This window comes from Megalobrama amblycephala, linkage group LG5 (assembly GCF_018812025.1).
Source record: "Megalobrama amblycephala isolate DHTTF-2021 linkage group LG5, ASM1881202v1, whole genome shotgun sequence".
Taxonomy (NCBI): Eukaryota; Metazoa; Chordata; class Actinopteri; order Cypriniformes; family Xenocyprididae; genus Megalobrama; species Megalobrama amblycephala.
In genome coordinates, this window is record NC_063048.1 from 39,126,197 (window position 1) to 39,147,436 (window position 21,240).

The 21,240-nt window shown below is 40.0% G+C and overlaps 1 protein-coding gene across 1 annotated transcript; it reads left to right on the forward strand.

The window, feature by feature from the left end:
• Positions 1 to 867: 867 nt before the first annotated feature.
• On the forward strand, positions 868 to 12,352 carry cmpk2 (cytidine monophosphate (UMP-CMP) kinase 2, mitochondrial). Its single transcript, XM_048192237.1, has 5 exons — positions 868 to 1,576; positions 4,491 to 4,605; positions 4,804 to 5,005; positions 10,140 to 10,373; positions 11,324 to 12,352. The coding sequence occupies exons 1-5, from the start codon at positions 1,010 to 1,012 to the stop codon at positions 11,442 to 11,444; spliced, it is 1,239 nt and encodes a 412-aa protein (XP_048048194.1). The 5' UTR covers positions 868 to 1,009; the 3' UTR covers positions 11,445 to 12,352.
• Positions 12,353 to 21,240: the final 8,888 nt, after the last annotated feature.

The following is a 21,240-nucleotide window of genomic DNA, read 5'->3' on the forward strand; positions in this document are numbered from 1 at the left end:
ATACTATCAGCTGAGTCAAACATATAGGCGTGGCGGAGTTTCATTTGACTTATAGTCACCTGAATTTACAGCATGCCTAAATGTAATATAGCCTACAACCACAGGGTAATTCAGATTTTTTTTTAAATGATAGCTGAATAAACCTGCTTAAAACCAGCTTCTGGTCTTAGTCAGTATACCTGTACACTCTAAAAGGGTTAAAAACAACCCAAATTGGGTTGAAAATGGACTAACCCAGCAATTGGGTTGTTTTAACTTAGCGGTTGGGTTAAATGTTTGACCCAACCTGCTGGGTAGTTATATTTAACTCAACTATTGTTTAAAAACGACTGTATTGCTTGCTTAAAATGAACCCAAAGTATGTTGGAAATTAATTTGTATTAATATGTTTAATAAATGAATATGTTTAACAAATAATAATTAAACAATAAACATTTATTCAGTTTACCTTTTGATTTTAATTGTTGCCTCTAGTAATTATGTGTCTGATTTTTAATTTCCAAACTATTTTGGGTTCATTTTAAGCCAGCCAGATAGTAATTTTTTTTAAATAGTTGGGTTAAATAAAACGACCTAGCAGGGTGGGCAAACATTTAACCCAACCACTGGGTTAAAACAACCCAATCGCTGGGTTTGTCCATATTCAACCCAATTTGGGTTGTTTTTAACCCAGCATTTTTAGTGTAGTAGTAGCCTACGTGTTTATATAGAATTTGCAGTTTATAAAGAAACATGTTTTTTTTTTTATCATTAATTTCTTAATTAAACTGTTGAATAGAAACGGTATATATATATATTATCAAGTAATTAGCTTATTATTTCACCGTAACAACACTGTTGTTGTTATTTGACTGACTCAGCTTGGCTCGTTACGTAAGTTGCGTAAGTGGACAGTTCTGTTGTTGGCCATATCGTAGCTTTCGTTTTCGGGTATAGTTTCGTTTCTCTGTAAGCGCGAGCCAGTAAGATCACTCCATATAGGCTACTGTAATATCTAACACCATTTACAATGCTAAGGAGAGCAATGTTTCGTTGTGGACAGCTGTGTTCGGTGGAGTTTGACTTGCGCGCTGAACCTCTTTATTTCACACTGAGTTCAAGCCCACAAGTTCTTCATCATGCTCATCAACAGCTCTTTGGAGACTGTGGGAAACTCTTCTCGCTACATGTCCAATGTGAGAACAGAATTGAGAAAGCGCAAACGCACGCCGAAATAAAAAACAAGCTGTCTTCAACACTCTCGCGAGATTGCGATGTATTTGAAGCGTCTTCTTTTATTCCGGACGTCGCAAATAGCGTCGTTAAAGGTTTTTTTATACGAGACAAATCCACTACAACACTTTCAGAGGACTTATTAAACACATTGCGGCAGAGTGAAAGAGTATGTGTGTTCTCATACAAGCGCGAGGGTCAGTACTGCTGGCAGGAGCTGTGGTCACCTGTCAATCAAGTGGAGGGGTCAGAGAGACAGTACATCACACCTGCAGCAGCAGCAGAGCATCATCCATCCACACTGAACATCAGGAACTCCGATGTCTTCTACAGTATGGATGAAGCCTATAAGGTTCTTCAGGAGGTACGGTAGGATTTTGAAACATTTTGGGACCAGATTATAGTAGTAGAGTGGGGGAAACGCCCCCTTAATGACTGTAATTTTTGCTGTGAAACAAAAGTTAAATGTCTACAGAATAGTTATAGTTATCCTAGTTTTCAGTGACAGTGACATAAATTATAAAACAAGTGTGAAAAATGTCCAGAGTTTTCATGTTATTAGATTTTTAACAAAAATGTGTACCCCACAGGTGGTGTAAAATACCCCCACTCTGACAAAGCAATTTGCTTTATACATTTACAACAAAATAAGAGTACAAACAGTTTTTAGCTTAAAGTTAAAAAGATAATATGAATATTTATTAAAGGGGTCATGAATTGAGAAATCAACATTTCCTTGAGCTTTTGATATATAAGAGGTCATCATACTATAAGAATATCCTGTAAGTTTCAGAACTGAAAACTTCCTTGTTAGTCCAATAAAAGCTTTTATTGACACCTGTCCTATATTGAACGACTGATCCTGGAATGTGCCTATCATAGATAGGTGAAACCCCGCCTCCACAGAAGAAATCAATGCCTACTTAATCATTGCAGCATTAGCCCCGCCCACTGGCGTGTTATTGAGATGACGAGGATAGATGAGCGATACAGGACTAAAAATAACATTACCTTTCAAAGGATCCTTATGCTAGGAATATGGTTATTTATTTTCAACATTGTGAATGTCTCAGTTGAGCTGTATTTATTTCTATTCGGCATTTCACTGTGGATTCTTTGGTAAATCAATCGCATTTCGGCGCATGCCTTGCAAACAGACTTTTATGATATGGACTCGTAACTGTGTTAATACTTATCTGATATGTAATGATTCATATACAGTCAGATGTTCTTTGTCTACGTGTCTGTAAATCAAACCAGACACTAAACGGTCAACTTCACGTTGTTTCTCTTAGTAGGATGAAAATAATCTATTTTATTTAAACGTTGATTAAATTATACAAAGAAAGCGATCAATGAACGCTCCCTTTACAATCGCTGGAGCTGTCAATCAAACTTTTGATTGAAAAATTATCAGTGACTGAGCTCTGGACTCACGTCAAAAGTCAAGTCAAGTCACCTTTATTTATATAGCGCTTTTTACAATGTAGATTGTGTCAAAGCAGCTTTACATTGATAACTGGTACATTATTTTGGCTGCACAGCAGCTCTTAAAGAATAGTGTCAATGCAGGCAGATCAAAGCACTGTTGAATATCAAATGTCAAGTCAAATGTCAAGTGTCCCCAACTAAGCAAGCCAAAGGAGACAGCGGCAAGGAACCCAAACTCCAAAAGGTGAAATCAGGTGGCAAACAAGTGGCAAATAGGTGTTAAAATAGAGAAAACCCCCATTTTATTCAACAAATCTCTTAATTACATTGCGTTTGCACTGTTAGTTATCATGAAAGCATTCGTTAGTGTGCAGAAATTGAGTTGCAATGACGAGATCACTGCTTTCATGCGCTCAACAACATGTCTGTGATTGTCTACAATGCTCATCTCTGCAACCTTTCTTCTAAATATAATGCCATAGATATAATTATAATGCAACACTTTTCACGATTAGTTAACCTTGAGAGCTGTAATATGTAAAACTGTGCTAAAAGAAAGAGTAATTCTTGGCAATTTCAAATGGAAAGATGTCAGCCAATCACAGAAGTGGGTGTTTACACTGAAGTCTCACAGCAGACACGGCCCTTAAAAAAGAGCGTTCAAATAAGAAGGCTAACATCGGGGTAGCAAAAATGCCTATTATTTCTAAATGATGACAATTTTTGATGTAAAAAGCATACTAACATTATAAGTGCACCCCAGGACACATTATAAAACAATGCAGTTCATGACCCCTTTAATGAACCATGCTGAAAATCAGCCTATTTAAAAAATATTGTGAGCTGATGCTAACTGGCTGGCTAACTAGCTAGCTGATGCTTACTTGAGGTAATTTAGGAAGCCCCGGACATGACATGCAGGAAAAAAATAGTAGGCTAAATCGTGTGCACGATTTATTAATTCGTTCCCTCGATTTACTAAAACATTGCCACGATTTACTATTCACATGATTTAGAAAATCAAGGGAACGAATTAGTAAATCGTGCACGCGATTAAATTTGTTTTCTTGCATGTCATGTGTGGGGCTCCAAAGTAATTTTTAAATATAAAGTCCAAATATTTTTATACCTTTATACCTTATCAACCTTATATTACATTTGATGGAAAAACCAAGGATGTGATGTTCAGAAAAACTACAGTAATTATGATAGTGGGAAGTGATGCCCCCTGGCGGCTGGGGGGAGCATTTTACCCCACAAACTAATAATGATATATTAAAATTTTGTCATTCTGAAGCTATAATTATATTTTCCTTAAATAACATGTACTCCCTAATTACAGACCTTACTATTCTCATAATGTATATAACTGTAATGTTCTGCAAAACTAATTTTAAAAAATGTTTTTCTTAGTGCTGAAAATTAGAATCAGTTTTCTCTCAGGTACGTCACCACTGTAAGCTACACAGTGAATACTTCCATGTCAATCTTGTCAACATAGTCCATAGAAACAACAAAAATGTATCTTGACTCTATTTAGTGGTTATTTTGGGAAAAAACAGTAGGGGGCCCCAAACTTCTGAACAGTAGTAGGCCACGTGTATATATATATATATATATATATATATATATATATATATATATATATATATATATATATATATATATATATGTGTGTGTATGTGTGTGTGTGTGTGTGTGTGTGTGTGTAAACTGCTGCAGTTATACCTGTTTAGATTATTTTACTTTGATTACCTGAACAATGGTGATTATTAACCAATGCAGTTCAGTATTATACCACAATACTACTTGAGGTAAAACAATACATCCTCCTCTGCCCTTGCCAGTGCACTGACATTATCCCTGAGTCAAAGGAAGTGCTGAAGCTCATAGACGAACAGTTGGAGACAAGCAGGGGTGATGGATTTCCTGTCATTGTGATCGAGGGACTGGACGCTACAGGTTAACACTGAGCCTTTGACAAATATTTTGTTCAGCTGATTAATATGTATACACTCAAACAATACTTTTCACCAAGCAAAAACTAATATAGTCTAAAAATTCATAGCTGCCAATATGATGCAAACCATGCTCAAACAAATAGTTTGCACTCTAAAATTTTGTTGACTTCTCTCCATACCTTTCCCTGATTTCATCCAGGTAAAACTACTCTCACAGAAGCCCTGCGGGAGTCTCTGAATGCCACTCTGCTGAAATCTCCTCCCCAGTGCCTGGCTCCTTTCAGACAGCGCTTTGACTCAGAACCACCCCTCATCCGCAGGGCCTTTTACGCTCTGGGGAACTACATCACTGCAGCCCACATTGGAAAAGAATCCTTAAGGGCTCCTGTCATAGTGGACAGGTAGAGATGTGTGCGCCACAAATATACACTTACACAATTCAGCTGCTGTTTGGGCAACACTGTGGAATAAATAGGGATGTAGCATTTTATATGGATAATGTTTTCAAAACACTTACTCGCGTACAATATCATGTGGGCGTTGATACTGTTACAAACCCGATTCCAAAAAAGTTGGGACACTGTACAAATTGTGAATAAAAACAGAGTGCAATGATGTGGAAGTTTCAAATTTCAATATTTTATTCAGAATACAACATAGATGACATATCAAATGTTTAAACTGAGAAAATGTATAATTTTAAGGGAAAAATAAGTTGATTTTAAATTTCATGGCATCAACACATCTCAAAAAAGTTGGGACAAGGCCATGTTTACCACTGTGTGGCATCCCCTCTTCTTTTTATAACAGTCTGCAAACGTCTGGGGACTGAGGAGACAAGTTGCTCAAGTTTAGGAATAGGAATGTTGTCCCATTCTTGTCTAATACAGGCTTCTAGTTGCTCAACTGCCTTAGGTCTTCTTTGTCGCATCTTCCTCTTTATGATGTGCCAAAAGTTTTCTATGGGTGAAAGATCTGGACTGCAGGCTGGCCATTTCAGTACCCGGATCCTTCTTCTACGCAGCCGTGATGTTGTAATTGATGCAGTATGTGGTCTGGCATTGTCATGTTGGAAAATGTGAGGTCTTCCCTGAAAGAGACGACATCTGGATGGGAGCATATGTTGTTCTAGAACTTGGATATACCTTTCAGCATTGATGGTGCCTTTCCAGATGTGTAAGCTGCCCATGCCACACGCACTCATGCAACCCCATACCATCAGAGATGCAGGCTTCTGAACTGAGTGCTGATAACAACTTGAGTTGTCCTTGTCCTCTTTAGTCCGGATGACATGGCGTCCCAGTTTTCCAAAAAGAACTTCAAATTTTGATTCGTCTGACCACAGAACAGTTTTCCACTTTGCCACAGTCCATTTTAAATGAGCCTTGGCCCAGAGAAAATGCCTGCGCTTCTGGATCATGTTTAGATATGGCTTCTTTTTTGACCTATAGAGTTTTAGCCGGCAACGGTGAATGGCACGGTGGATTGTGTTCACTGACAATGTTTTCTGAAAGTATTCCTGAGCCCATGTTGTGATTTCCATTACAGTAGCATTCCTTTATGTGATGCAGTGCCGTCTAAAGGCCCGAAGATCACGGGCATCCAGTATGGTTTTCCGGCCTTGACCCTTACGCACAGAAATTGTTCCAAATTCTCTGAATCTTTGGATGATATTATGTACTGTAGATGATGATAACTTCAAACTCTTTGCAATTTTTCTCTGAGAAACTCATTTCTGATATTGCTCCACTATTTTTCACTGCAGCATTGGGGGAATTGGTGATCCTCTGCCCATCTTGACTTCTGAGAGACACTGCCACTCTGAGAGGCTCTTTTTATACCCAATCATGTTGCCAATTTACCTAATAAGTTGCAAATTGGTCCTCCAGCTGTTCCTTATATGTACATTTAACTTTTCCAGCCTCTTATTGCTACCTGTCCCAACTTCTTTGGAATGTGTAGCTCTCATGAAATCCAAAATGAGCCAATATTTGGCATGATATTTCAAAATGTCTCATTTTCAACATTTGATACTGTATGTTATCTATATTCTATTGTGAATAACATATAAGTTTATGAGATTTGTAAATTATTGCATTCCTTTTTTATTCACAATTTGTACAGTGTCCCAACTTTTTTGGAATCAGGTTTGTACTTGTGCAATGATGTTAGCCAGTCATAACAGTGGTCGTTTACTGACAAGGAGTCGGCCCATAAAAACTGGTAATTTCAAACAGAGGGTCAGAACGAAAGCTGAACTTTTTTTTGTGTGTGCAAAAAACGTTATAAGTGAACTTCGAGGAACTGTCATGAATGAGGCTCCCTCGACTCGTCCTCCGGACCATCGGAGGGAGCCATCACCGGAATATTGACTGTTTCACATTCGGACTACATTTCCGAGAGGTGTTCGAACACTCAACGGGAGGTCAGAATCCTGGAGAACAACTGCTTTCCTTGAGTCAAGGCAAATCCACGGCTGTGGAATATGCACTTCAGTTTCGCACGCTTGCAGCTCAAACCACCTGGGTTGAGGATACATTAAAGTTACTCTTTCGTCGGGGTCTCTCCTTGGAATTACAGGCTGAGCTTGCTTGCCGTGACGAGGGTCAGTCACTGAGCTCCTTCATCGAGCTGGCTATCCATATCGACAATTTGCTCCGTTCTCGCCGCACTACCCGAAGCATCACGACTGCCAGTTCCAGTTCAGAACCAATGCAGCTGGGTTATACTCCATTACAACCCGAGGAGAGAGAACAACGGCGACAGTTACATCTGTGTTTATATTGTGGTCAGGCTGGACATTACAAGAGCAACTGCCCCATTCGCCCCAGCACCTCAAGCTCCAGATCGGTGAGTTCTTCCCCTCACTATGATTATCCATTCAATTCTCTGAAAATCCCCGTTCAAGTTACCATCAACAATCAAGTTATTTCCACTCATGCCCTGCTGGACTCAGGGGCCGCTGGGAACTTCATGTCGGACTCTTTTGCACAAGCCCATCATTCTAATATACTCTACCTCCTTCACTGAGCACGTTCAACAAGTCAGAGCAGTCCTCCAACGACTCATCCAGCACCAATTGTATGCCAAGGCTGAGAAATGTGAATTTCATCAAACTTCCACGTCCTTCCTGGGGTACGTCATTAGTCAAGACGGAGTGGCTATGGATGACGGAAAAGTGAAAGCTGTGCTCGAGTGGCCCAAACCCCGTACGCTAAAGGAGTTACAACGTTTCCTGGGTTTCGCTAACTTTTATCGACGATTCATTAGAGGCTTCAGCAGCGTGGCCGCACCTCTCACAGCCATGACCAAATGTACATCCACCCGCTTAAGCTGGACACTGGCAGCCGATCAAGCATTCTGTGAGTTAAAAGAACGGTTCACAACAGCACCCATTCTCCGCCATCCTAATCCAGAACTTCCCTTCATTGTCGAGGTCGACGCATCCAACACAGGCATAGGTGCGATCCTGTCACAACGCCAGGGTGACCCTGTAAAAAATGTATCCCTGTGCCTTTTTTTCTCGTAAACTGTCTGCTGCTGAACGCAACTACGACGTGGGGGACCGGGAGTTACTCGCCATGAAAGTGGCATTGGAGGAGTGGCGGCACTGGCTAGATGGGGCTCAGCATCAATTCACTGTACTTACCGACCATAAAAACTTAGAGTACCTCCGTGCAGCCAAACGTCTGAATCCAAGACAAGCCAGGTGGGCCATGTTTTTCACACGATTCAACTTTAAAGTCACATACAGGCCTGGGTCAAAGAACACTAAAGCTGACGCCTTATCACGACAAACCGAAAACTCAGAACAACCCATCGCTCCCGAATCTATCATTCCTGAATCTCTGCTTGTAGCCCCAGTCCAGTGGGACATAATGACCGAGATCGCACAAGCTAATGAACAATCCTCTCCTCCAGCAACTTGTCCAGCCGATCGCACTTATGTTCCAGCACCACTACGTAACACAGTACTCCATCACGTTCACAATCTGCCCAGCTCCGGTCATCCAGGTATCACAGCCACACACAACTTGTTACAAAATCGCTTCTGGTGGGAGAACATGTTATCAGACACTACCCAATTCATACGCAACTGCACTGCCTGTCAGACTTCCAAATCATCCCATCAAGCACCTGCAGGACTACTTCAGCCACTACCCATTCCTCACCGACCCTGGTCCCATATTGCTATAGACTTTGTAACTGACTTGCCTCTGTCACAAAACCACACCACCATCCTCACAGTTGTTGATCGCTTTTCCAAAGCATGTCGCCTCATACCACTTCCCAAACTCCCGTGTGGGGGGCATTCTTCAAAGCGTTCAACATTAACGTCAGCCTCACCTCCGGGTACCACCCTGAATCTAACGGACAGACCGAGCGTCTCAACCAAGAGCTCACCCGATTCCTACGTACATACTGTCAACGCCACCAAGCTGAAGGGAGCCGCTTCCTCATATGGGCTGAGTACGTGCAGAATTCTCTTAGAAAACCCTCTACCGGAGTCACCCCATTTCAATGCGTTCTGGGCTATCAACCACCGTTGTTCCCCTGGTCTGGCGAGCCATCAGAACTACCTGCTGTGAACGACTGGCTACAGAGAAGCGAGGAAACATGGGATCTAGCTCACCACCATCTGCAACGGGCGGTTCGGAGGCAAGCCGAACAAGCCGGAGGGAGCCGAGGACCATGATCCCCCACCGCTACAGTTCGAGGGTGAGGAGGCTTATCAGGTCCGGGATCTGCTCGATTCCAGGCGCCGGGGTCGGAAGCTACAGTATCTGGTCGATTGGGAGGGGTACGGACCTGAGGAGTGATCCTGGGTCGATGCAGATGATATTCTGGACCCTGCTCTACTGGAGGAATTCCATCGGACGCATCCGGGAAGGCCGGCCCCTCGACTGCGTGGTAGACCCCGGTGTCCGCCTCCTCGCGTCAGGAGCCGCTCGCAGGGTGGGGGCTCTGTCATGAATGAGGCTCCCTCGTCTCGTCCTCCGGACCATCGGAGGGAGCCATCACCGGAATATTGACTGTTTCACATTCGGACTACATTTCCCATAGGCCCTCATTCCTGGGACTGATTACACATGCACCTGCACCACATCACACACACACTATTTAAGAGCTTCACACATTGCATTACATTGCGAAGTCTTGATTTGCTAAGGTGATCATTTCTGAGCGTTATTTCTGTGTACTGTTTACCCGTTGCTACCTGGACTGTTTATCTCCTGAGAACCTCTGCCGCCTACCTTGAACCTTGCCTGGACTTTGATCTGTGTTTGCTTGCTGCCTGTCTCGACCATTGCCTGTGACCTGTTTATGATTCTTGCTGCTAGTCCTGACCCTTGCCTGTCCCCGACTACGGTATTGTCTTTTCCCTGTTTGTTTATACTGTGTTTTAATAAAGACTGCAAATGGATCCACTCTCCACTGACCCATCATTACAGGAACATATTTTTAACCCCTTTAGTTCCTTTTCCTGACACTGATATAGACGTCTCTTTTTTTTTTTTTTTTTGTCCCCTTTAGGTATTGGCACAGCACAGCAGCATATGCCATTGCCACAGCGGTCGGTGGGAGGGTTGAAAACCTCCCTAGGCCGGGCTCAGAGCTCTACCAGTGGCCAGAAGACCTGCTCCAACCAAACCTGGTGCTGCTTCTTACTGTCAATCCAGAAGAAAGACTGAGAAGACTCAGGGACAGGGGACAGGACAAGACCATTGAGGAGGCTGAGCTAGAGATCAATCAGTTCTTCCGACTTAAGTAGGTCAACTTGTTGACGTGTTTTATGTTTTAAGGTACAACCCAACCCACTTGCTTATTGCATGTGATAACACTTAAAGATATATATATCTGATTACTCCAAAGTAATATTTCTTCAATAATAACTTCAATAGCTATTTCTAGGGCATTTCCAGGTAATGGTGCCATTTGTGAGAGAAAATGTAGCTTATCTTAAGTGACGATTAGTCCCGATTAATCTGGACTAATTGTTTGACTGCACTAGAATAATATTAATAATTCATAATAGAATTTATTTGTGCCAACCCCCATTAAAATGTTTTAGGGTTGAATATAATGGGTAAATAAGACTTGATAAGGACTTTTTTTTTTTTTTTTTTTTTTTTTGCCATGTGGTCAAAGAATTTATGATATCACTGATATCAAGACAGAAACATCTAATCATTATTTTAATGTTGGATAATAACAGGCTTGAACAAAAATTGTAGAAACAATAACAAATTTTGCATTTTCTCGGGAATGCCATTTTAGAATAAAAACGAATACACAGATACTCAAATATGACACTGTAATTTCAATAATGGTAACATTTTGTTAGAATTCATTTTTAATACTGTATGCACTGCTGTTCAACTTTTTTTTTTTTTTTTTTTTTTTAAAGAAATTAATACTTTTTTTGAAAAAGAAATTAATACTTTTATTCAGCAAGTATGCATCAAACTGATCAAAAGTGACAGTAAAGACCTTTACATTTCTATTTCAAATATGTTCTTTTAAACTTTCTATTCATCAAAGAATCCTGAACAAATGTATTATGGTTTCCACAAAAATATTTTGGCTCCATTTCCTGAAGATGACCCCTATTGGAAGCCAAGTTTAAAGATTTTCATTCAAACACTATCAAGCATATTAAGAAAGACAATAAGCAAAACAGCTTTGGTGCACTTATGACAAATTGCTCTTTATTTCAGAGTGGAGGAAGCTTACAAGAGAATCCAGAATCCCGCCTGCATCATCGTGGATGCAAGCCCCTCTCCACAAGAAGTGCTGCAACAAGTGCAGCATTTAATTAGGAACAAATGTCACTTGTAAACAACCGGCTCCCAACCCAAAGATGCATACATGTATAACTCAGTTTTCAGTTCCAGAGTCCTTAAAGTTTGTTTATTGCACTGCAATAAAATTAAATCTTAATATAATACACATCTTTGCTTTATTTTAAAGAATATGTTCACCTAAAAATTCTTCAAATTCTTTCATTTCACAATGTGTTTACAAACATCTGAAATTTCGGAGCAATCACCAAAAAACAAACAAAAAAAAGCACCAAAAAAGTAGTCCATGCTATATTCCAAGCCAAACAATATATTTGCATGAACAGACTGATTTTTATTTTTTATTTTTTTTTTTTATCACCATTTTATTTTCTTTTTTATTTTATTTATTTATTTATTTTTTTTTGATATTTAATTTCAGTCTCGATCAAACAATGAATTTATAAACAGTTCATGAGGTCCAAATTGCAGTTTCAGAGAAGCTTCAAAGAGCTGCACGATCACCTGTCATTGATTTTTGCAATTATATCTTTATTTTTGCACTACTTTATTTTTATTTTGCCATTCGTTGTTTGCAAAGCTTCTTTCTCTTAATGCTTAATTTTTCTTCTTTGAAATGTATTTTCTTTTGTAGTAATTTATTATTTTGCAAAAACATGTGGCATTGATTTGACTCCATAGTATACTTGCAGTATAAAACTGCTAAACTAGTAGTTTACTCAGAGTATACTTCAAAGTGCACTTTCATAAACTAAAAAATGTGCTACAAGTATTTAACTAGTATTGAATTGTGCAATCATATATTTGCTACACACTAAACCACACTATTTTGTGGTTCTCCACAGCATCTGTCAGATGAGTCAATACTGCAATAAATGTGGTTTGTAACTGTTAGATTTTGACAATGTTCCTGCGGTGGAATAAAGTCTCTCATGGTTTGTCAAATCTTTCTCACTGTGGCCTCTGTCCCAGCCTGCACAGTAATACATGCTAGCGTCTTCCTCCTTTGTCTCAGAAAAAATTGGTAAAACTCAAAGAAACAAAGTCTTTTGCATCACTTATAGCAGTCCCAGACTGACTGATGTAGAGGAGTCTTTTAAACGTTTCACCATATTCTTATGGTACCAGTGGACAAAAATACTAGAGCAACCCAGTTAGCTCACATCTGAAGGACACAGTTTTACCATTTTGCTTCAACAAAACCTTTGTACAGCTGTTAAAAAACTTCTTGGTTGATAAGAAGTACTCAAAATTGTTTTTGCAGCTTTATAGGAGATATGAAATTTACTTTAAAATTACCTGAATTCAGAAGTTTCATCAAATAGTTTGGAAGAACATGAGGGTGAGTAAATTTTCACTTTTCAATTACTTGAAGAACTAATTTAATTAAAATATCTTTGTAGTAATTGTACATGGTAACAATATACATCCCTGTTTATTATACATAATTATATACATCATTATACATCACATAGTTATACATCATTTGTTTGTATAATGATGTTTTATGTGCCAACCCAGAGTGATTGCTGGCCCCTGCCCATCCACCCCCATGAAAAAATCCTGGCTCCACCACTGGATTTGATGGTTTGATGTAGACTTGATGTAACACTTTATAATAACTTTCATTAATAAATTATTAACAATCATATAATTGATTATTAGTTAATATTTATTCAAACAGCTCTCTGTTTTGGTCAGTTTACACTGAAATGCAACCCTGGTATGCAGCATTTTTGAAAGTCTCCATTTTCGAGGGTCAAAAATGATGGAGAAGTATAAACGACAGGTGCAGCTGTAACAAAAGTTACGCGTTTTAGAACGAGTGTAAACGGGGCCTAAGACTGTGAATTTTTCCGAAGCATAGTCTAATCCCAGAATATTTCTTAAATTGTTTTAACAATACAATTGTCCTGTCAAATGTCTGATTGTCTGTACAAATTGTCAGAGACTGTCTGAAGCAGCAGACACTAGTGTTGCCAGAGTTTTTGCTTATGCCACTTTCCAGTATTATCAGTGCCATTGTGAGAATGGCTGTGGTCAGAGGGCAGCCTTGACGGAGTTTTCTGTAGTCATTATTGGAGTGGTTGGCCTTAGCAAGCAAATTTTCCAGAATTCTGAAATCCTTTGGTGGTGAAGGGGTAATATGTTTAAGAGACTTAAGACTTCCATTGAGGAAAGACATCTTGATTTTTTGGGGACATTTTGCAAAAGTCACACAAATGCGACCACTGCATACTACCCTTTTTTTCCCCCTAAAAGATGGTGTTAGAAACACTTTAAGGCGTTTGGCTAAAATCTGAGCCAATATCAAATAGTCAACATTGAAAGAATGTATACTGTCTGAAGTAAGCAATGATTTTACAAAACGTTCAGGAACATTTTTAGATTTCAGCATTATGTTGTAGTTTATCTTTAATATTTTTGTTGTTGGAAGGTCATTCTTCTTGTAGTCACAAACTCTGTGATTATCAGGAGTTTGTTCTTGTGAGTCAGGCAAAGATCTGATGGCACTTAGTATTTCTGCACCATTTATTTTCCCTGCACTTCTGTCTGGTTTTAAACTGGTTCCCCCCATTTTCCGTCTAAATTCAAGTAACACTGGGGCAACTTCCGGCACTGCAATACTTTGCGGTAATGGAAATTCTATTTCTAAAACTAGAGGATCATGATCAGAAATTCTCTTGTTCCCACTTGTAGATTTTCTCGTTCTTGCTTTGTAAATTTCACAGTTTTTGACACGAGCTACTGTGTTGGTCGGCATGAAAAACATATCCAACCTTGAATGACTCTGATTCTGATATCGTGTGAAGCCTTCTTCCATTGGATGCTTTAATGCAAATACATCTTTGAGACTCAGAGATTCTGTGAAATCTTGAAGAATGCTTCTAAGTGAGGAATGGTACGTTTGATCTGCTGATGATATCCTATCAATAGTTAGCAGTACAGTGTTGAAGTCCCCACCAACCACAAGCACACCTTTAGTGTTAATAGCTCTCAAATAGTCTCCCAATCTGTACAGCATATGTCTGTCTGCCTTGTGGTTGTACACATTAACAAGAGTACACAACTGACAATGGAGACGACAGAAAAGGACAATGTAGCCACCACTGTAATCCTCATCATGGCATATGTAGCGAAATATAGTTTCATTCTTAATCAAGATAGCAACTCCTTTGCTGCGAGGATGGTGGACAGTAAAGTAAGACCTCCAGCCTTTTATGTTCTCTAGTACTTTGTAAGACTGAGGTCCAATGTGTGTCTCTTGAACAAAGACAACATCAGCCTTCAATTTGATGAGTTGATCTAACACAAGTTGGAGCTTTTTTCTTTTGTGAACCTGATTCCCATTGTGTTCCATGAGACAAAACGAAGCTGATGTTTTGGTGGTTCCATTATTTATATGATGCTCTGGAGAAGGAAGAAAAATACCGAGACAATTTATTTAAGATTATAAGAATGACATGTCATGTTAAAATATAATACTAAAATACTGTAAAATGCACATACAATTATGACTAATCTAAAGAGCACTTTGTGTTGTGTTTGCTCATTTTGAAAAATGACCTAAAAGACCACCAGTCACAACCAGCATATTTGTTTAAACTGACTTATTGAGGATTTAAAGGGGACCTATTATGCCCCTTTTCACAAGATGTAAAATACGTCTCTGTTGTCCCCAGAGTGTGAATGTGAAGTTTCAGCTCAAAATACCCCACAGGTCATGTTTATAGCATGTTAAAATTGCCACTTTTTGGGGTTGAGCAAAAACATGCCGTTTCAGTGTGGGCCCTTAAAATGCAAATGAGCTGCTGCTCCCGGCCTAAGAGGGCGGAGCTTCAAGAGCTCATTCACCGGTGTCAGGAGTCAGTCAGGACGCACTATAATGTCAGAAACTGCGAATTACAGTGGGTACGGAAAGTATTCAGACCCCCTTAAATTTTTCACTCTTTGTTATATTGCAGCCATTTGCTAAAATCATTTAAGTTAATTTTTTCCCCTCAATAATGTACACAGAGCACCCCATATTGACAGAAAAAACACAGAATTGTTGACATTTTTGCAGATTTATTAAAAAAAAAAACTGAAATATCACATGGTCCTAAGTATTCAGACCCTTTGCTCAGTATTTAGTAGAAGCACCCTTTTGATATAATACAGCCATGAGTCTTTTTGGGAAAGATGCAACAAGTTTTTCACACCTGGATTTGGGGATCCTTTGCCATTCCTCCTTGCAGATCCTCTCCAGTTCTGTCAGGTTGGATGGTAAACATTGGTGGACAGCCATTTTTAGTTCTCTCCAGAGATGCTCAATTGGGTTTAAGTCAGGGCTCTGGCTGAGCCATTCAAGAACAGTCACAGAGTTGTTGTGAAGCCACTTCTTCGTTATTTTAGCTGTGTGCTTAGGGTCATTGTCTTGTTGGAAGGTAAACCTTCAGCCCAGTCTGAGGTCCTGAGCACTCTGGAGAAGGTTTTCGTCCAGGATATCCCTGTGCTTGGCCGCATTCATCTTTCCCTCGATTGCAACCAGTCGTCCTGTCCCTACAGCTGAAAAACACCCCCACAGCATGATGCTGCCACCACCATGCTTCACTGTTGGGACTGTATTGGACAGATGATGAGCAGTGCCTGGTTTTCTCCACACATACCGCTTAGAATTAAGGCCAAAAAGTTCTATCTTGGTCTCATCAGACCAGAGAATCTTATTTCTCACCATCTTGGCAAACTCCATGTGGGCTTTCATGTGTCTTGCACTGAGGAGAGGCTTCCGTCGGGTCACTCTGCCATAAAGCCCCGACTGGTGGAGGGCTGCAGTGATGGTTGACTTTCTACAACTTTCTCCCATCTCCCGACTGCATCTCTGGAGCTCAGCCACAGTGATCATTGGGTTCTTCTTTACCTCTCTCACCAAGACTCTTCTCCCCCGATAGCTCAGTTTGGCCGGACGGCCAGCTCTAGGAAGGGTTCTGGTCGTCCCAAACGTCTTCCATTTAAGGATTATGGAGGCTACTGTGCTCTTAGGAACCTTAAGTGCAGCAGAAATTTTGTTTTTGTAACCTTTGCCAGATCTGTGCCTTGCCACAATTCTGTCTCTGAGCACTTCAGGCAGTTCCTTTGACCTCATGATTCTCATTTGTTATATATTATTATATATTAATATTTATTCAAACAGCTCTCTGTTTTGGTCAGTTTACACTGAAATGCAACCCTGGTATGCAGCATTTTTGAAAGTCTCCATTTTCGAGGGTCAAAAATGATGGAGAAGTATAAACGACAGGTGCAGCTGTAACAAAAGTTACGCGTTTTAGAACGAGTGTAAACGGGGCCTAAGACTGTGAATTTTTCCGAAGCATAGTCTAATCCCAGAATATTTCTTAAATTGTTTTAACAATACAATTGTCCTGTCAAATGTCTGATTGTCTGTACAAATTGTCAGAGACTGTCTGAAGCAGCAGACACTAGTGTTGCCAGAGTTTTTGCTTATGCCACTTTCCAGTATTATCAGTGCCATTGTGAGAATGGCTGTGGTCAGAGGGCAGCCTTGACGGAGTTTTCTGTAGTCATTATTGGAGTGGTTGGCCTTAGCAAGCAAATTTTCCAGAATTCTGAAATCCTTTGGTGGTGAAGGGGTAATATGTTTAAGAGACTTAAGACTTCCATTGAGGAAAGACATCTTGATTTTTTGGGGACATTTTGCAAAAGTCACACAAATGCGACCACTGCATACTACCCTTTTTTTCCCCCTAAAAGATGGTGTTAGAAACACTTTAAGGCGTTTGGCTAAAATCTGAGCCAATATCAAATAGTCAACATTGAAAGAATGTATACTGTCTGAAGTAAGCAATGATTTTACAAAACGTTCAGGAACATTTTTAGATTTCAGCATTATGTTGTAGTTTATCTTTAATATTTTTGTTGTTGGAAGGTCATTCTTCTTGTAGTCACAAACTCTGTGATTATCAGGAGTTTGTTCTTGTGAGTCAGGCAAAGATCTGATGGCACTTAGTATTTCTGCACCATTTATTTTCCCTGCACTTCTGTCTGGTTTTAAACTGGTTCCCCCATTTTCCGTCTAAATTCAAGTAACACTGGGGCAACTTCCGGCACTGCAATACTTTGCGGTAATGGAAATTCTATTTCTAAAACTAGAGGATCATGATCAGAAATTCTCTTGTTCCCACTTGTAGATTTTCTCGTTCTTGCTTTGTAAATTTCACAGTTTTTGACACGAGCTACTGTGTTGGTCGGCATGAAAAACATATCCAACCTTGAATGACTCTGATTCTGATATCGTGTGAAGCCTTCTTCCATTGGATGCTTTAATGCAAATACATCTTTGAGACTCAGAGATTCTGTGAAATCTTGAAGAATGCTTCTAAGTGAGGAATGGTACGTTTGATCTGCTGATGATATCCTATCAATAGTTAGCAGTACAGTGTTGAAGTCCCCACCAACCACAAGCACACCTTTAGTGTTAATAGCTCTCAAATAGTCTCCCAATCTGTACAGCATATGTCTGTCTGCCTTGTGGTTGTACACATTAACAAGAGTACACAACTGACAATGGAGACGACAGAAAAGGACAATGTAGCCACCACTGTAATCCTCATCATGGCATATGTAGCGAAATATAGTTTCATTCTTAATCAAGATAGCAACTCCTTTGCTGCGAGGATGGTGGACAGTAAAGTAAGACCTCCAGCCTTTTATGTTCTCTAGTACTTTGTAAGACTGAGGTCCAATGTGTGTCTCTTGAACAAAGACAACATCAGTCTTCAATTTGATGAGTTGATCTAACACAAGTTGGAGCTTTTTTCTTTTGTGAACCTGATTCCCATTGTGTTCCATGAGACAAAACGAAGCTGATGTTTTGGTGGTTCCATTATTTATATGATGCTCTGGAGAAGGAAGAAAAATACCGAGACAATTTATTTAAGATTATAAGAATGACATGTCATGTTAAAATATAATACTAAAATACTGTAAAATGCACATACAATTATGACTAATCTAAAGAGCACTTTGTGTTGTGTTTGCTCATTTTGAAAAATGACCTAAAAGACCACCAGTCACAACCAGCATATTTGTTTAAACTGACTTATTGAGGATTTAAAGGGGACTATTATGCCCCTTTTCACAAGATGTAAAATACGTCTCTGTTGTCCCCAGAGTGTGAATGTGAAGTTTCAGCTCAAAATACCCCACAGGTCATGTTTATAGCATGTTAAAATTGCCACTTTTTGGGGTTGAGCAAAAACATGCCGTTTCAGTGTGGGCCCTTAAAATGCAAATGAGCTGCTGCTCCCGGCCTAAGAGGGCGGAGCTTCAAGAGCTCATTCACCGGTGTCAGGAGTCAGTCAGGACGCACTATAATGTCAGAAACTGCGAATTACAGTGGGTACGGAAAGTATTCAGACCCCCTTAAATTTTTCACTCTTTGTTATATTGCAGCCATTTGCTAAAATCATTTAAGTTAATTTTTTCCCCTCAATAATGTACACAGAGCACCCCATATTGACAGAAAAAACACAGAATTGTTGACATTTTTGCAGATTTATTAAAAAAAAAAACTGAAATATCACATGGTCCTAAGTATTCAGACCCTTTGCTCAGTATTTAGTAGAAGCACCCTTTTGATATAATACAGCCATGAGTCTTTTTGGGAAAGATGCAACAAGTTTTTCACACCTGGATTTGGGGATCCTTTGCCATTCCTCCTTGCAGATCCTCTCCAGTTCTGTCAGGTTGGATGGTAAACATTGGTGGACAGCCATTTTTAGTTCTCTCCAGAGATGCTCAATTGGGTTTAAGTCAGGGCTCTGGCTGAGCCATTCAAGAACAGTCACAGAGTTGTTGTGAAGCCACTTCTTCGTTATTTTAGCTGTGTGCTTAGGGTCATTGTCTTGTTGGAAGGTAAACCTTCAGCCCAGTCTGAGGTCCTGAGCACTCTGGAGAAGGTTTTCGTCCAGGATATCCCTGTGCTTGGCCGCATTCATCTTTCCCTCGATTGCAACCAGTCGTCCTGTCCCTACAGCTGAAAAACACCCCACAGCATGATGCTGCCACCACCATGCTTCACTGTTGGGACTGTATTGGACAGATGATGAGCAGTGCCTGGTTTTCTCCACACATACCGCTTAGAATTAAGGCCAAAAAGTTCTATCTTGGTCTCATCAGACCAGAGAATCTTATTTCTCACCATCTTGGCAAACTCCATGTGGGCTTTCATGTGTCTTGCACTGAGGAGAGGCTTCCGTCGGGTCACTCTGCCATAAAGCCCCGACTGGTGGAGGGCTGCAGTGATGGTTGACTTTCTACAACTTTCTCCCATCTCCCGACTGCATCTCTGGAGCTCAGCCACAGTGATCATTGGGTTCTTCTTTACCTCTCTCACCAAGACTCTTCTCCCCCGATAGCTCAGTTTGGCCGGACGGCCAGCTCTAGGAAGGGTTCTGGTCGTCCCAAACGTCTTCCATTTAAGGATTATGGAGGCTACTGTGCTCTTAGGAACCTTAAGTGCAGCAGAAATTTTGTTTTTGTAACCTTTGCCAGATCTGTGCCTTGCCACAATTCTGTCTCTGAGCACTTCAGGCAGTTCCTTTGACCTCATGATTCTCATTTGTTATATATTATTATATATTAATATTTATTCAAACAGCTCTCTGTTTTGGTCAGTTTACACTGAAATGCAACCCTGGTATGCAGCATTTTTGAAAGTCTCCATTTTCGAGGGTCAAAAATGATGGAGAAGTATAAACGACAGGTGCAGCTGTAACAAAAGTTACGCGTTTTAGAACGAGTGTAAACGGGGCCTAAGACTGTGAATTTTTCCGAAGCATAGTCTAATCCCAGAATATTTCTTAAATTGTTTTAACAATACAATTGTCCTGTCAAATGTCTGATTGTCTGTACAAATTGTCAGAGACTGTCTGAAGCAGCAGACACTAGTGTTGCCAGAGTTTTTGCTTATGCCACTTTCCAGTATTATCAGTGCCATTGTGAGAATGGCTGTGGTCAGAGGGCAGCCTTGACGGAGTTTTCTGTAGTCATTATTGGAGTGGTTGGCCTTAGCAAGCAAATTTTCCAGAATTCTGAAATCCTTTGGTGGTGAAGGGGTAATATGTTTAAGAGACTTAAGACTTCCATTGAGGAAAGACATCTTGATTTTTTGGGGACATTTTGCAAAAGTCACACAAATGCGACCACTGCATACTACCCTTTTTTTCCCCCTAAAAGATGGTGTTAGAAACACTTTAAGGCGTTTGGCTAAAATCTGAGCCAATATCAAATAGTCAACATTGAAAGAATGTATACTGTCTGAAGTAAGCAATGATTTTACAAAACGTTCAGGAACATTTTTAGATTTCAGCATTATGTTGTAGTTTATCTTTAATATTTTTGTTGTTGGAAGGTCATTCTTCTTGTAGTCACAAACTCTGTGATTATCAGGAGTTTGTTCTTGTGAGTCAGGCAAAGATCTGATGGCACTTAGTATTTCTGCACCATTTATTTTCCCTGCACTTCTGTCTGGTTTTAAACTGGTTCCCCCCATTTTCCGTCTAAATTCAAGTAACACTGGGGCAACTTCCGGCACTGCAATACTTTGCGGTAATGGAAATTCTATTTCTAAAACTAGAGGATCATGATCAGAAATTCTCTTGTTCCCACTTGTAGATTTTCTCGTTCTTGCTTTGTAAATTTCACAGTTTTTGACACGAGCTACTGTGTTGGTCGGCATGAAAAACATATCCAACCTTGAATGACTCTGATTCTGATATCGTGTGAAGCCTTCTTCCATTGGATGCTTTAATGCAAATACATCTTTGAGACTC

What these genes read in the sequence shown, in the direction of transcription:
- cmpk2 (XM_048192237.1), top strand. Translation starts at nt 1,010, where the DNA reads ATGCTAAGGAGAGCAATGTTTCGTTGTGGACAGCTGTGTTCGGTGGAG. An exon ending in CCTATAAGGTTCTTCAGGAG is followed by an intron (nt 1,577 to 4,490) that starts GTACGGTAGGAT and finishes TGCCCTTGCCAG; the next exon opens with TGCACTGACATTATCCCTGA. An exon ending in GCTCCTGTCATAGTGGACAG is followed by an intron (nt 5,006 to 10,139) that starts GTAGAGATGTGT and finishes TGTCCCCTTTAG; the next exon opens with GTATTGGCACAGCACAGCAG.